This window comes from Hyposmocoma kahamanoa, unplaced genomic scaffold, assembly GCF_003589595.1.
Source record: "Hyposmocoma kahamanoa isolate Upper Pololo Valley unplaced genomic scaffold, ASM358959v1 66, whole genome shotgun sequence".
NCBI classification, from domain to species: domain Eukaryota; kingdom Metazoa; phylum Arthropoda; class Insecta; order Lepidoptera; family Cosmopterigidae; genus Hyposmocoma; species Hyposmocoma kahamanoa.
This window is the reverse complement of record NW_020653854.1, coordinates 1,150,246-1,164,410: the sequence shown is the minus strand read 5'-3', so window position 1 is coordinate 1,164,410 and position 14,165 is coordinate 1,150,246. Positions and strand designations below refer to the sequence as shown.

Sequence of the window (14,165 nt, the reverse complement as noted above, 5' to 3'; positions counted from 1 at the left end):
TCGTGTCGTAGAACAAGGTTCCATCTTGTTTTATGACACAACTACACAACTGGACTAGGGTTCACATTAAAATATGATTAAATGAGAACCCTTTTGGTGAGGCTTCGGTATTCGTTTGTACCGGTGCCATTGTTTCTCAGAACTACTTTCGGATTTAAATTTGGCGTAGTGGAACAATTTTATAGTTTTTGTTTTAAACGTAATGTCGCAATCTGACAGTGGGGCAACAACGCAATGTCGAGTATTTCATGAAAATTCTTTCCTTAAACATTCTAAGACAACGTTTTATGATTAAATGCATGTTGCATATTGTTTGACTTTTTGGCAAAAATGTGTAAAAACATTACTGCAAGATTCTTGGTCTTTAACATTCATTCATTCCAATGTTATAATTTCAAAGTTGAAAATCTTGAAATTACTGTGAACTATATTATATACATCGCACACCGGCTTCAACAATTATATCAAAAGTCAAAAAAAACTTTTTGTTTTGGTTTTGGTTTGGGTGCGTCCAGAAACTTTCCAAGTTTTCGGTAAGAAACTGGGAAAATTGTGCATCATTGTACTCAGTCTGAAAGCAGCTAAAATGTCACTTTGACGACTACCGATGATATTTCTATTTATTCCAAAACCAAACCGTCACTTTTTACTTAAGTAATTTTGGATAGTTATTGTTGAAGTTGATGTGCGATATTTTACGAAGAAAATCTCTTGAGAGAAAAGAAATTGTATACACGCAAGTTCGACAAATTCCTTGTAATATCAATAATAAATTTGTTTTTGATTAACAAGAGTAAATAGGTAAACAGTTGAATAAAAATAACAGTTTAATTTAATGTTAAACAAACTTTAATACTAAACTTATGTAAATAAGTCCTTATATATATCTATAATTTACTACTTATGGCAGTTGATAATTCCTACTTTTTAAAATAAATAATCACCTTTAACTACGAACTGACGACTTTGTTCAAATTGTAAATATGCTTGAATTGCTGAAACAATAGATTAATAGTGTAGGCAGTGACGAATGGTAATGTTATGTCTTTGGTTGTGACCTGCAGAAAATGAATCCATGGACAAAGCTCATTGATGAAAACTACATGTTTGCAACATAATATAGACACTCATTGACTAAATAATTCATCCCACAAACAAACATTGTTTTGTGCCTTGTGCAATTATTGTTTTCCTATAAATTGGGTCTCGTGTGTCTCCGGCTGTCGAAAGGTAGCCTATTCGAAATATTGTTGTTCAAAGGCAATCCATGGTTTAAGGACAACACTTTGGATACTATGTTCAGGTCTTCGTGGCTCCTTCCGTTCAACCCGGTTTGCGCCAAAAGTTGTTTCAATTCTGAGTCAGGATTGAACTGGTTCGGCCTGCTGCCGGCCGGAAAAAAGCGATTAGTGTAAATTGGATTGAAAGTATTGAATCTATTATAGTTCAAGTTGTTATTCAATCCAAAATTTCCGACGTTACTTTCTTGCCTAAACACACGGTTGCCATGTTTCTGCCTAAATTGTTCATCAGGTCTGATCTGATTGAAGTGAGGCAGTTGGTTGAAGTGTTGATTAGGATTTGGAGCCAAGAAATTGCCTATACCCTGCGGGAGGTGATTCTCCTGCAGGGGAAATTGATTTTGTTGCTGATTGCGTAGATGAAGAAGGAAATCAACAGCTTCACGATTAGGAAGTTGTTGCTGAATAGTTAGAGGACTTCCAGTATCTAGAGGAACGCTCGGTTGGATGGAAACCTGAGCACTTTGCAATGGTCGGCCGCCAAGATTTTGGTTTAAAAATTGATTTTGTTGAACATGTTTTGGCAATCCTTGGACTTGAAAGTTATTTATAGTTGGTGAAGCCAGAAGTCTCTGTGGTTGTTGTTGTTGATGATGCTGTTGTTGCTGCTGAAGTTGCTGTTGTTGTTGCTGTTGTTGATGACGCTGTTGTTGCTGCTGAAGTTGCTGTTGCTGCTGAAGTGTCTGTTGCTGCTGTTGTTGCTGCTGTTCGAGAAAAAATTGTTGACGCTGTGCTTCTTTCTGTTGAAATAAAAATTGTTGTTTCCTTAACAGCTCTTCCTGTTGTCTTTGTTGAAGCTGTAACTGGCGGAGTTGCTCTTCTAGAATTCTTTGTTTCTCTTCCAGCTGTCTTTGCAAAAGCAATTGCTGACTGATGAAGTCTGGTTGAGTTGATTGAGGAAATTTAGTGGTGGCAGTTTGAAAAGGTACACTCGGTGATACGGTAATTGGCGGGATCAGTCGGTTTGGAACACTTGGAACTGTTTCCTTCAATGGTTGTACCACATTAGATTGTTGGAAAAGTGGTATGACTTTTTTAGGTAGCCCTTGAGCATCCTGATGGACGGTGAACGCTGCTACTAATGGAGCTTGGAATACTTGAACGCCACCTTTCTCAACTTCTTCAATGTTTTCTCCATCATCATTATGCGTTGGTTTGGGGGTAGTTGTCGTTGTCGTAGTCGTAGTAGTTGTTGTACTTATAGTTGTCCGAGGTCGGGTGCTCGTAGTTGAGATTATGTTATCGTTTTTGGACGTGGACAGTATGCTTCTCACTTGTTGGACATTTACACCCGACTCTCTCGTTTGGAAGATTTCAGTAAAAGGTGACTGTGTTGCTAGAGTCTTTCTTACAGGATTTTGTACATTGCCAACAGTAGTACTAAGTATTGAAATTTTCTCGTTATTAATAAGTGTGGGTGTAGTATTGTTGCTATTGGAATTAGAGAACGCCTTTTGTCCGTTTACTAGGAAAGAATGAATTTGAATTCCTTCTTTTGACGTTTCTTGTTGCAAGGACTCTGTGACATCATCACCAGTCTTCAATATCTCCGAATCATTTGTAGATGTTACGTCGCTCTTATATTCGGTCGTGGGTGTATCTTCTTCGCTCTCTTCTAGTTCACTCAATGCTTTTAGGAGCGCCTTTCTTATATATGGATCTAGCCGTACTGAAGGCTTCGCATCTATACTATTTAATAAGTCATTAACGTCTGTTGTCGCATCTTGAGTAGCCGCTATTGTCACTACAGCGACGAGAATGAACGCTGGCACCTGAAATAGAAGAAAAATGAAATATTAGTGATTAAATATTGGTTATAAGAAACGCAAGGCTTATAACAGTGAGTAACAATGTTGCCTGACATCGTCCACGAACGACGATCATACATCGCGATTATGATAACTTTATGAATACTTCCACGTTTCCACGATCTTAATGTTTTTAGATGTCTTCGGTTACATTGTTCGCGTAATGTGGAACGGTGACTGTTTTGTTGCTGCCTTATTACACAACTCGCGTCGTCTCAACAGGGTGTTGGGTACAAGTGGGAGTATTTTTCATAAACATTATCAACATTCGACCGTGTCTGATCTAAATTTTGCGCAAACGATTTCGAAAAGAGGTTAATTTTCATTGTGTACGTGTGACTAATTAATTTAACTTATGATGCATGGTCATTTGTTTTATGCACGTTTTGTATGAGTACGCATAATGAGATTGCAGCTTGTTGCGTGTCATGAAGTAGCAGCCCTTCTAGATAGACGAACGCGCTTATTACGAACGCGTGCGTGACTGACGAAACGTTTGAGAACCCATTTATCACATAAAATCGACAATTAATAAATTCTTATGCCTCCATTGTTATCCGTGTGGTGTACGGTGCCTTCTTGCCTAAGAGCGTGACCTCTTACTTTCTACAACTTATAATATTGCCTGCAGCTGTTTAAGAAACTGAAAATATTTATTGGTGCATCATTAGTGCGGTGTGAAAGTGTTCGACTCAAAGGTGTTATCAAAAGGAAATAGCCTAAACGTCGTGAGAATAATACAGCGAATCGCAAAGGTACACGCGCTCAATAATTGTTAGGATACTCTACCGCAAAAATCAGAATCGGAACTTGTATTCATTTATCAAAGTAAACTATCTAATCAGATCATACTTGTTACGCATTGTGAGCTTTAATTCGCTTGAACAAACCTTACAATCATTATGAGTTAAGTAAGAGTATTGGAAATTGAACAATTTTTTCCGATCTAAATCTTAGACGAACCAACGTTTCTTTAATGGTATCATGGTCTCGGCTGTACCGTAAACTATGGAATAAAGTCCTCGAAACTGATTTGTTTGACGAAACAAAACGCTATTTCAGTTCCGAAAAAATTTCAGTTTCGTTACCAGCTTTCGCGTAAACCTAAGATTTTTTTTTCTTCTTTCCATAAAGGAAAAGGCAAAGGTTTTACACCATACAGCCAAGTCTTGGTACATTATTAAGTCTTTTGAGCCATGTCTTCGTTTAATTATGTTTCTGTAAATATGGCTGCCACAAAGGGGATAGGCAATTTGAGGCAGCGTGTTTGGATTGGCTCGGGATTCCTTAGAACGGGCAGATACAGGTATTTTAGTTCGAGATTCGTATAATTTCGCGTTTTAATCTTCGATTAAGGCACAATAGCACTATCCTATTCCACTTTAAACTAGATTTCACAAAATAATTGAAAGTCAAAATAAAAACGACACTTTTCCCTCCAAAAGGCCCAGAGCGAATGTAAACCTAAGAACTCGATAAGTAAGAATTGCTTGAATACTTATCTCTGTTTACAATTTTTATAAGTGGTAAGTGCTAATTAAACTACATGTTATACACTGTGATCCGCTCTAAAGAAAGGGGTTATTTCGGTACCATCATTAAACAATACTCCTACTTCATTTTTAGACATGTTATGTTTTTAATTTGCTTCTGTTTCCCTAATAACAAAAAAAATTATGTTATTTTGTATTTTTTTCGAATTTTGTTTTTTGTTTCTTTTTTTCACAAAATCCGGGCACCATAATATTAGTAAATTTTAACCTGTGTAAGTCTTTCTATCAATAAACCATAAATTTTACTGGCTACAGCAGCCAATTGAAGAAGCCTTGCAAACCTTTGTGTACTTGGTTATAACTTCGATTTACGTAATACATAGGCATAAAAATACTTCGACGACGCTTTCACTATAAATCACGACGCCTCTCGATGACGGCTAATGTCAAAATCAATATAGCCTGCGCATGCGCTGGGTCGCCGTACACACATGAATAAATACTTATGTCACGGATATGAATGTACATGGTTATAGTCGGATGTATGAATGACATGTTACAGGCGTTTAAGACATTCGATATGTTACTTTATTCGGTTGCGCATGCGTCTATCATCGAATACTTATTCAAAGGCTATAATGATCACTTTATAATTTATTTTTACTAATGGAGTCATTGTTTTTATTGTAACTTTATATAGACGAACTTTAAAGTTGGTAGAAGGTAGAGTATACGTAAAAACGTTGAAATATGACAACAATATTCATAATTGAACCACTGGCCACATATACGAGTATCAGAATGTTGAATCGAAATCAAAAGACAGTCGCATTCATTCTTTTTTCAAATTTTTAGTGGCCAGTGATTCATGTGAGCCAATGTTCACATAATTCAACCTTTTTTTAACGTTCAACTAAATATGTCCATAATTTTACTTTTAATTTCGTTGTTCTGTTACTAATAGGGTTGAGAATTACCTAAAAAAATTTGTTGACTTTGTTTTTTTATAGTACTAAGTGATGGAACGAACAAGTCATGCCCCTGGTGTTAAGCGACATGCATGCACCGACAGAGCTCGCAACGATCGGAGGGGCCCTGCCGCTACGCCCGTCAACGAGGGACACAAGATGACAAGTCCTATGTGCCTGTAATTTCACCAGCACCATTAGGCTCAACTCACACTGGCGTCCTGTATTCCAACTACAACCCATGGCGACGCGCGTCGACGTGAGATTCCATATTTGCATAACAGAAATTTGTACCTTAATTATGGGAAAATAGAGATGAATATGCGAAAAACTTGATCACGCGTCGCGACGCTTCGACTCTACTACTTCCATGGACAAACTTTTCACAAGGAGGTCTACTGCTACTAAATTATATTCCATACAAAGACATACATTTTGAATTATGCTTATATGGGTAGTATGCACATGCCCCTACTCTATAAACGGACGTAGCACACCCACAAGCAGAGCACGCGCATTATACCCCTGACATAATCCTCTGACCCGTACCTACTTGCGCAATAAGAATTTACTTACCTGCACGGTTCAGCATAATTTTTTATATATTGACAGGTTAATATTAAAAGTTACCGCAATCTTAAAATTTATAGACATAGTCAGGATATTAATAGTCTTCTATCGTGTATGGCTCAATAACCTTTCGTTTTTATTAATGTAATATAAATAAATAATATTATTTATTGTAAAGTATCATATGATACTTTTATTAATCAAGTTCTTTAACTGACTATATTTATAATTCACACCTTTGGTGTAATAAGGTCACACCTGCAAAATGGCAAGTTTTCGGGAGAAAAGGTGTAAAGATTCTACGAAAGAAATAAGTTGGTAATTTTTTATCCTTAAGAGTAGATTCTGCGTAACAGTGAAGGTGTTGAATCAATCACTTCGGAAAAAATATAGTAAAATTGAGGATATGCACTGATTAGTATAAATGTTCTGCATAAATGAGTTAACCCACAAAATGACAGTTTCGAGATATAGAGCATTAAAGATTTTTGGCAACTATTTGTCATTACTCATTTTAATTAATGAAGTTTACAGGACAATTATACATCAAACGATTTGTAATGAAGTAAGCATTACGATCAGTTTATTATTTTTTTAAGTAACAAATTTATGATTAGTAGTTAAATGAAAATAGAACAAAAAGGAATCGTGTTTTCACACCATATATTATACATATAGTGTGAAAACACGATTCCTAAAAATTTTTAGGGTGCGCCTGATGGTAGGCGACACGCCTGTCCATGACAGTTGCAGTGCCGCTCAGAGTTTTAAATTGCAAACATCTGAGGGACACTGTTACTGCGCTCGTCACCTAGAGATATATGTCTCATGTGCCTGTAATTTCACCAGCACCCCTTACCCTTCAAAACCGGAACACAGTAATGCTGACATTACTGCTTGGCGGCAGGAATAAGTAAGTTGGCAGTACCTCCCTGGACGAACTCTTTCACAAGGACCCTTACTGCTACTTAAGTTATTTTTACTATAGAGCTTTTTAAAAAGAATGAGCTTAATTAGCCATTTAAAAACAATCTGAAGGTCAAATATAATATGTTAAATAAAAAACAAATTAGTATATTTTACCATTGCGTGATTTTTAGCATTCTTAGAGAAAACATCTAAATTTCAAAATATGGAGTGAAGGTCCTTTACCTCTCACATATTTTTTTGAATTTATTTAACCGTAATAAAAACATTTATTTATTAAATTTTTATTGAATTGATATTCAATTTTTTTTTTGTGAAATGACTCCACTAGTATGTTATAATTATTAATACTAATAATAGGTTAATTAATAATAGGTTCGAATCCGACCGGATCGAAGGAATTTATTCTGAGTGTTCTATCTTTGTATTAATAATTATAACATTTATTTAGGTAAGATAATTAGCGGATACTGCCGCTGTTGAGGCTACTTATAAGTAAAAATGTATTTATTATTATAAAAAATTGTAATTATTATTGATTGTAAATAGATTGTAAATATTATTATAAAAATCATTAGTAATGTGAACATTGCTGCTTGGCGGCAGAAATAGGAAGTATTTCCCTGGACTGGAATTTTTTCACAAGGAGCTCTAATGCTTTGGGTATCCTTAAAGGAAAGGGTTTAAGCTTCACATATTTTCCATGGGTTGTCACTTTCTTCGATGAGCGTAATTCACAAATTTACGTAACTTAGGTATTATAGAAATTGAAATCCTATGCACATACGACCACAGTTCATTTTTCAACTGGGTCACAATTGCGGTACCATTTCAGAGTTCAAAACGAGTATAACCCATTATCTTTATGCATTCGCTGCACACACAGAAGCACCTCATTGCTCACTATGAATGCGATAAAACAGACAGCTCATTATTAACTTAAGCCCGTAACGACGGAATTTCAAAACATTCTAAATTGTTACCGACGTGATTTTGATGCTTTTTTGATAATAAAGCCTAATAAAACAAAGATTTCTATGTAAATTTAATATGGAACCAAATCACTAAGTGGATTCAAACGTTAATTTTCTACTGAAAACAAAGTCTCGTAAACACGGTATTTAATATGAAAAATATTGTTGAAGATTTGGCTTGATGGTTTTACTCCAATGTAGACCTTAATTATTTCTATACTTAAATGCCTCCGTGGCCGAACGGTTGCCATGCCGGACTGCCACGCAGAGGCCCCAGATTCGATTCCCGGGCCGGGAGAAATATTTGTATGGCCTACATTTATTTCTCTCGTGAGTTTGGGTGTGATTTGTGGTTGTCTATGTGTGTATCCATGGCACCCGCGACACAGGTTTTGCCTAGTGCGGGGCTATGTTGAGTGTGTGCGTTATTATTATTATTATTAATTATTAACTTCGGCATCTGGAGGTCTCATTGATGTGTACGACAATAAGCCAGCATTTCAATTCGTCTATTCGTTAGTATAGTCAAATCTATGCGTTAGTCTTTTCCACATGTTGAGCTAACCCCACCTAGCGTGGGATAAAGATAGGAAGTAGAAGAAGTCTTTATTACCACTAGTTATAAATTCATATTATTTTTTTCACTAGTTTTAATTTTGTTTCGTTTCTTTTACCAACATGATTACGTTTTGCATAAGAATGCCATATGATATTTGTTAGATTTGCATGAAACGACGAGACTCTATTGAACAGACTGGTGTGAAATTACTCTGTATTAGAGTAGAGCGGTTGCAATAGAAGGAGAGCGTATGTAGAGACACTGGAAAGTTAGATAACAGGCTTTTAGCTTCTGCTTTACCGCTGTAGTTAACATCACATCTTCATTAAGCAAAGGTTCTATAATATATTCAAATACCTCCATTCAAGCATACTTAGCTATGATAACTAGATCGAATGTTCCAGAAACATTTATCATAAACATGAAGAAATAATTTTAACATCTCGTAGCATCACTATGACCTCGTTAATTATTTCTGTCCCAACGACGATTATCTTTAGTTTTAATAAATAAAGAATTGCCCAATCCGAGTTTGTGTAATATCTCTTTTAAAAATCTGCAAAGCGCACTAAAACCTACACGAATGTTAATTCACGGCGATTTTGCAAATTACAGTTTCCTAAAACGTCTCAGGTCACTTGCAAATCATTATATGAGACTAAAAAGGCGCGCCTTTACGCAAGAGTGTGTCAGCGACTAAGAATTGTCGGAAACTTATAACATTTTGTTTATGCAAACTGCGATAGTAAAAAAAATACTCCGATGTGGCTACATAAACTGTCACTCATTCGCACTGCAAATTCGAACACTGTTTTTGATTGGGTATATTTAGGGTTAGGAATTTATTTCAACACGTTGTACGGACCATCTGCTATTGAACACCAACAATATGTTTTAAGGCTAGCCTGAGAGGGTGCGGGCCTAATGTGATGTAATGCAGGCCTAGTTGCCTAATATGAACTCCAGTCATGACATTTAACATTGTCAGTATTTTTGTTGAGCTAATAAATCATCATTATTTATTATTAGTTCATGTAATGTACGGTGGCCCACTGTGCATATATAGAGTAAATTCAAAGCACGATTATGATTTTCTAATTTCAAATAGAAAGGTTATAGGTTATTTTGTCGTTTTGGTTACCCAATTACTGTTGAACTATTTTCAAATCTATCGAGTTCTTAGGTTTTCGCGATAGTTACACATAGGAAATGAAACTATTTTTCCGGATTTAAATCGCGTATATTTGTTTATACATTTCTTCAGATATTTAAACAAATATACGTATTTATTTTTCAAATCTTTTTTTTCCGATGGCAACTTTATCTACAATTGGAGCCTCCAATAATGGAGGTTAGTTTACCAAATTGCCGAATTTGAATATTTCTTATTTCTTCTGTTTATTGCTTCTGTTTTTCTCTCTTTCTCACATGAGTTTTGTGTAACTTTGTGGTTCTATAAATTTCTGCTTGAATTTGTTAAGTAGCGGCTTTTTGCGGTCACATTTTTTGCAGGATTTAGTAATGTTTTTTTTTTTCATTTCATTGCATTAACTTTCTTCATAATTTGTTATCTTTTTAAGCTATTGATTTTTACCCAATGCTTGATAAAGAAATATATATAAAAAAATTGTTAAACAATTTATATTTACTACATGCGGAAATACGTTTTATTAGCATTTGAATACTCATCGTTATTTTGTAACTATACTACTATCAAGATCATGATTTTTTCTAAATATACGTTATTGTTACTTTAATCATATAAAATAAACAAAACTAGATAATTCAATTTGTGTAAAGAACTGTACTATAAATTACTTTCACGATCTCTATACGACTGTACAAGGTCAAGGGCACGTCATGTTAGACACTAAAGCTTTAAATTTAACTCTGTGCCTCTTGTGATAAGATCTGACATAGAGCACTTTCACCAAATCAATATTATGAATCCACTGCTGTACACAGGCCGCTGTGTAAGAGAACGATTGATTTCCATCACCACTGATTGACACTCGTGATAGGCGATCAGCCAATGCATTATTAAATCAAATCATGGGTGATGGTCTCCTTCGGAGAGACCCAACATAAATATATAAGTAAATAACTCTAATCCAGAACTCTAATCAAAAGTTTGCACATCGGTTTTCATGGCGTCGCCATCTTTGAGGTCCCGGGTTCGTTCCCCGGCCGGGTCAATGTAGATAAACTAACTTTTCTATATTGTCTAGGATTTGGGTGTTTGTGGTACCGTCGTTGTTTCGATTTCTATAACATAAGTACTTTAGTTACTTACTTTGGGATCAGCGCAACGTATGTAATGTTGTCTAATATTTATTTATTTACCTGCAACTTGGGGAAATTTTAACGCTGTTAAATTTATACCCGGTCACCAAATTACACATCAAGAAACCTATTACACAACACGTTTACATTACCGCTAGCGTTATTATGATAACCGTGTCATATTGCCCGTACTGATTTCGGTGGCGGAAGCGCGGTGCGCCGTCTCCCACATGCGGTCATTAGCATTACTAATAACAACATAGGAAACTTATACTTGCAACCGATGCGGTGACATGAGGCTTGTAACCATATCGTCGGATTTAACTTTGACTCCTACGCATCGGCACACATTTGCAAATGTCATTTAGAATAAATAATTTTACTTTTATGAAATCAATATCCTGCTGGAGTGTTTTTGTACGTAAGTGTACAAAATTCGTACTCATATAAAAATAACACGGACCACTTATTTAAAACAAATTATGTGTATATGACATTTTAAAAGTCTCCCGTTAAGTTCTGGAATGGCCAGCCGGCTCCGATAAAAAATGCTAAAACGATACATTCTATCAAAAAATTGTGTAATCAATGGCTCCTGTGTAGAAATCGAGTAGCAATTAGTCGGTGGTTAAATCCCTAGCAACACTATAATAAATAAAGTTTCAGAGTTTTTTAAATACAATTTTTATACATTTTACATTTATAGTGAAATACAAACAGTCTCTATGAATTGTCTGGTATTTAACGCGCGAATAACTATAGATAAGCCTGAAAATCAGCAATGATGAGTGTTCATCCTTTTTGTACATACTGCTGTTCTTTTGTTTTAATTGTTCGCTTATATTTGTTTATGTGTTTTGTGGATAAATAAATGTCTTTGTATTATTATTTTATTTTATTTATTTCATTAAGCTTAAGTAAGTAAGTAATAAAAAAGTAATATGTCGCTTGCCTCTCTCCAGAAAAGTTCTGAATTTGCTGACATAGCCTTATTACTAAGGCTGTGACATCTACCACTTAATTTAATATGATAAAATTTTCAATTTAATTTTCTATCGTCGTTAATCGTAACCGGCCAGTGTTCCCACGGTGGAATGTCCAAAACAAATGACAGACAAAAACACCGTTCAACAGTTATAAAATGGAAAGTTTATCGAGAAATTAATCTTCATTATTGGAATATAAATAACTTGTCTGACGGTAAACCGGCGCTATTAACTGCGCGTGTTGTGGTGTTATTACCGAATCATTCCATATATAAATACTCACATCATAACTGTCTAGGGATATTTTAGTTTTTCAATTACAAAATTTTTACCATAGTAAAGTAATTGTAACTAACAATTAAAAAAATAGAGAACGAAATACAATACAAAAAGAGAAATTTGATCTACCTAAAGTGTTCTTGGTTCCTTGGAGTTTGGCTAAATATTACCTACACTGCCTATTCCGATAACCAAATATATTTGTCAAATTGAAGGAAGTAATCTCAGAACAGATTACAAAAAAACGACCTCGTAAATTTGTGGAATTACATCTATTTGCGAAGTTTTATTGAATTCGATTACCGGAAAGCGTGCAAAACCGGATTAATCCCCTAGTTTGCCACCTTTAGAGGTGGAATATTATCTTTAAACTTAAATAGAACCAATCTTTCAAACAAATAATCATCAAAAAAGGGTCCACAAATGCCGGAGTCATCGCGTAACGTACATACAAAAATAATTTCATTTCATTTCATTTATTCATTGTATTCATATGGTATATGTACAAGGTCTTAAAACTAAAAAAGTTCCACATATGAACCCAATTTATGGGGTAACAATAAGAGGTAGGCTGAGGCTTTATATTGGAAATGACTCGAAATTAGTCATAGTATTAAAATTAGGTTATTAAAAATTATTCTTAGTTATTAAAATTAATCATACGTATTAAAAGTACCCATAGTTATTAAAATTGGTCATGATTTGTAAAAATTAGTCAAGATTAGTTAAAATTAGTCAAGATTTGTTAAAGTTAGTAAAGATTTATTATTTATTAGTCAAATTTAATTCAGTTATTATTTTTTGTTTGTCGTTAAAATATTCATTTAAATTATAATAACAGTTATGTATTAGGAACGATTTTAATTTATTAACAAACGTTGAATATTTATCCTCCTTCCGGATCATGAGTGGAAGCTCGTTGAATATTTTATTAACATTGAGTAGGGGCTGGAGCTATGCATCTGAAGATGTGACTGTGGCAGAAGCAATTTATTTCTTTGTCTAAAATTGAATTTTTGGGGCATGTCGTCACGATTGGTGTAAAAGTCCGGGTGTTGCTTAACAAACTTACATATTTCAAGTACGTAGATTGAAATAAAAATAAAAATAAAATACAGTCGAATTGAGGCCCTCTCCTTTTTATGTAGTCGGTTAAAATAATATATTTATGTATATTAAATCTGTCTGATTCCTCAAGGAAGAACAAAACTGTTAGTATAGAAACTTTTCAATAAAACTCTTCTAATGGAAACGGCAATATAGCGAACGATATGGAGATAATTTCCGCGTCCAAGTAGCGTTGCCCGTATTCACCTTTAGCTAAAGATCGTTAATGTTACATACTGGCGCGTTATGTAATACAGTAAGTATCATGCTGAATCACCTAATCGATTTAAGAAGCATCGGTAGTTATGTTTGTATAGTATTAACAAAAGGAACAGATTTCGATGCAACCGTAAAATAAACCGTTTTGTAAAATAAACTGACCCCTAAAGTTTCTTTAATTACATCTATTTGTTAAGTTTTATTGAAATCAGTTTACGGGAAGTGGGTGAAATTCAGTAAACTGGATTCAGCCCCTAATTTGCCACCCTTAGAGGTGGAATATTGTCTTCAAATTTGAAGAATCATCAAAATCGGGTCATGAATTTCGGAGTAATCGCATAACAAACAAAAAATACAGTGGAATTGATAACCTCCTCCGTTTTTAAGTCGGTTAAAAAGCGTGTTTATTATTATACAGGACACTTTATATATTAGTAGAATTTAATAGAATAATAAAATTAATGTATGAACCTTTTGTTATAAATGTAATGTAAACAATTTAAACACGATTCTAACAAAGCAAGCGAAAGGACGTCGTGGTTAAGCGGAGATACCATCTATGTTGGAGTTATTTACAGAATGTTTTTATTAATTTTGTCATTATGATATTAAACACGCGTATTTGACTTCCATTTCATCCGATGGAAAGTGACGATGAAATCGACTATGAAGCATGCACACCTAAATAATG

The 14,165-nt window shown here is 34.6% G+C and overlaps 1 protein-coding gene across 1 annotated transcript in view; it reads right to left on the bottom strand.

The window, feature by feature from the left end:
• Positions 1–636: 636 nt before the first annotated feature.
• LOC113231655 (transcription factor SPT20 homolog) overlaps positions 637–14,165 on the bottom strand; it is a 64,831-nt gene continuing 51,302 nt past the window's right edge. The window contains exon 2 of the mRNA XM_026466083.1: positions 637–3,073. Within this exon, the coding sequence (XP_026321868.1) occupies positions 1,193–3,073 (1,881 nt within the window). The 3' untranslated portion in view covers positions 637–1,192. The remainder of the gene's footprint in view (positions 3,074–14,165) is intronic.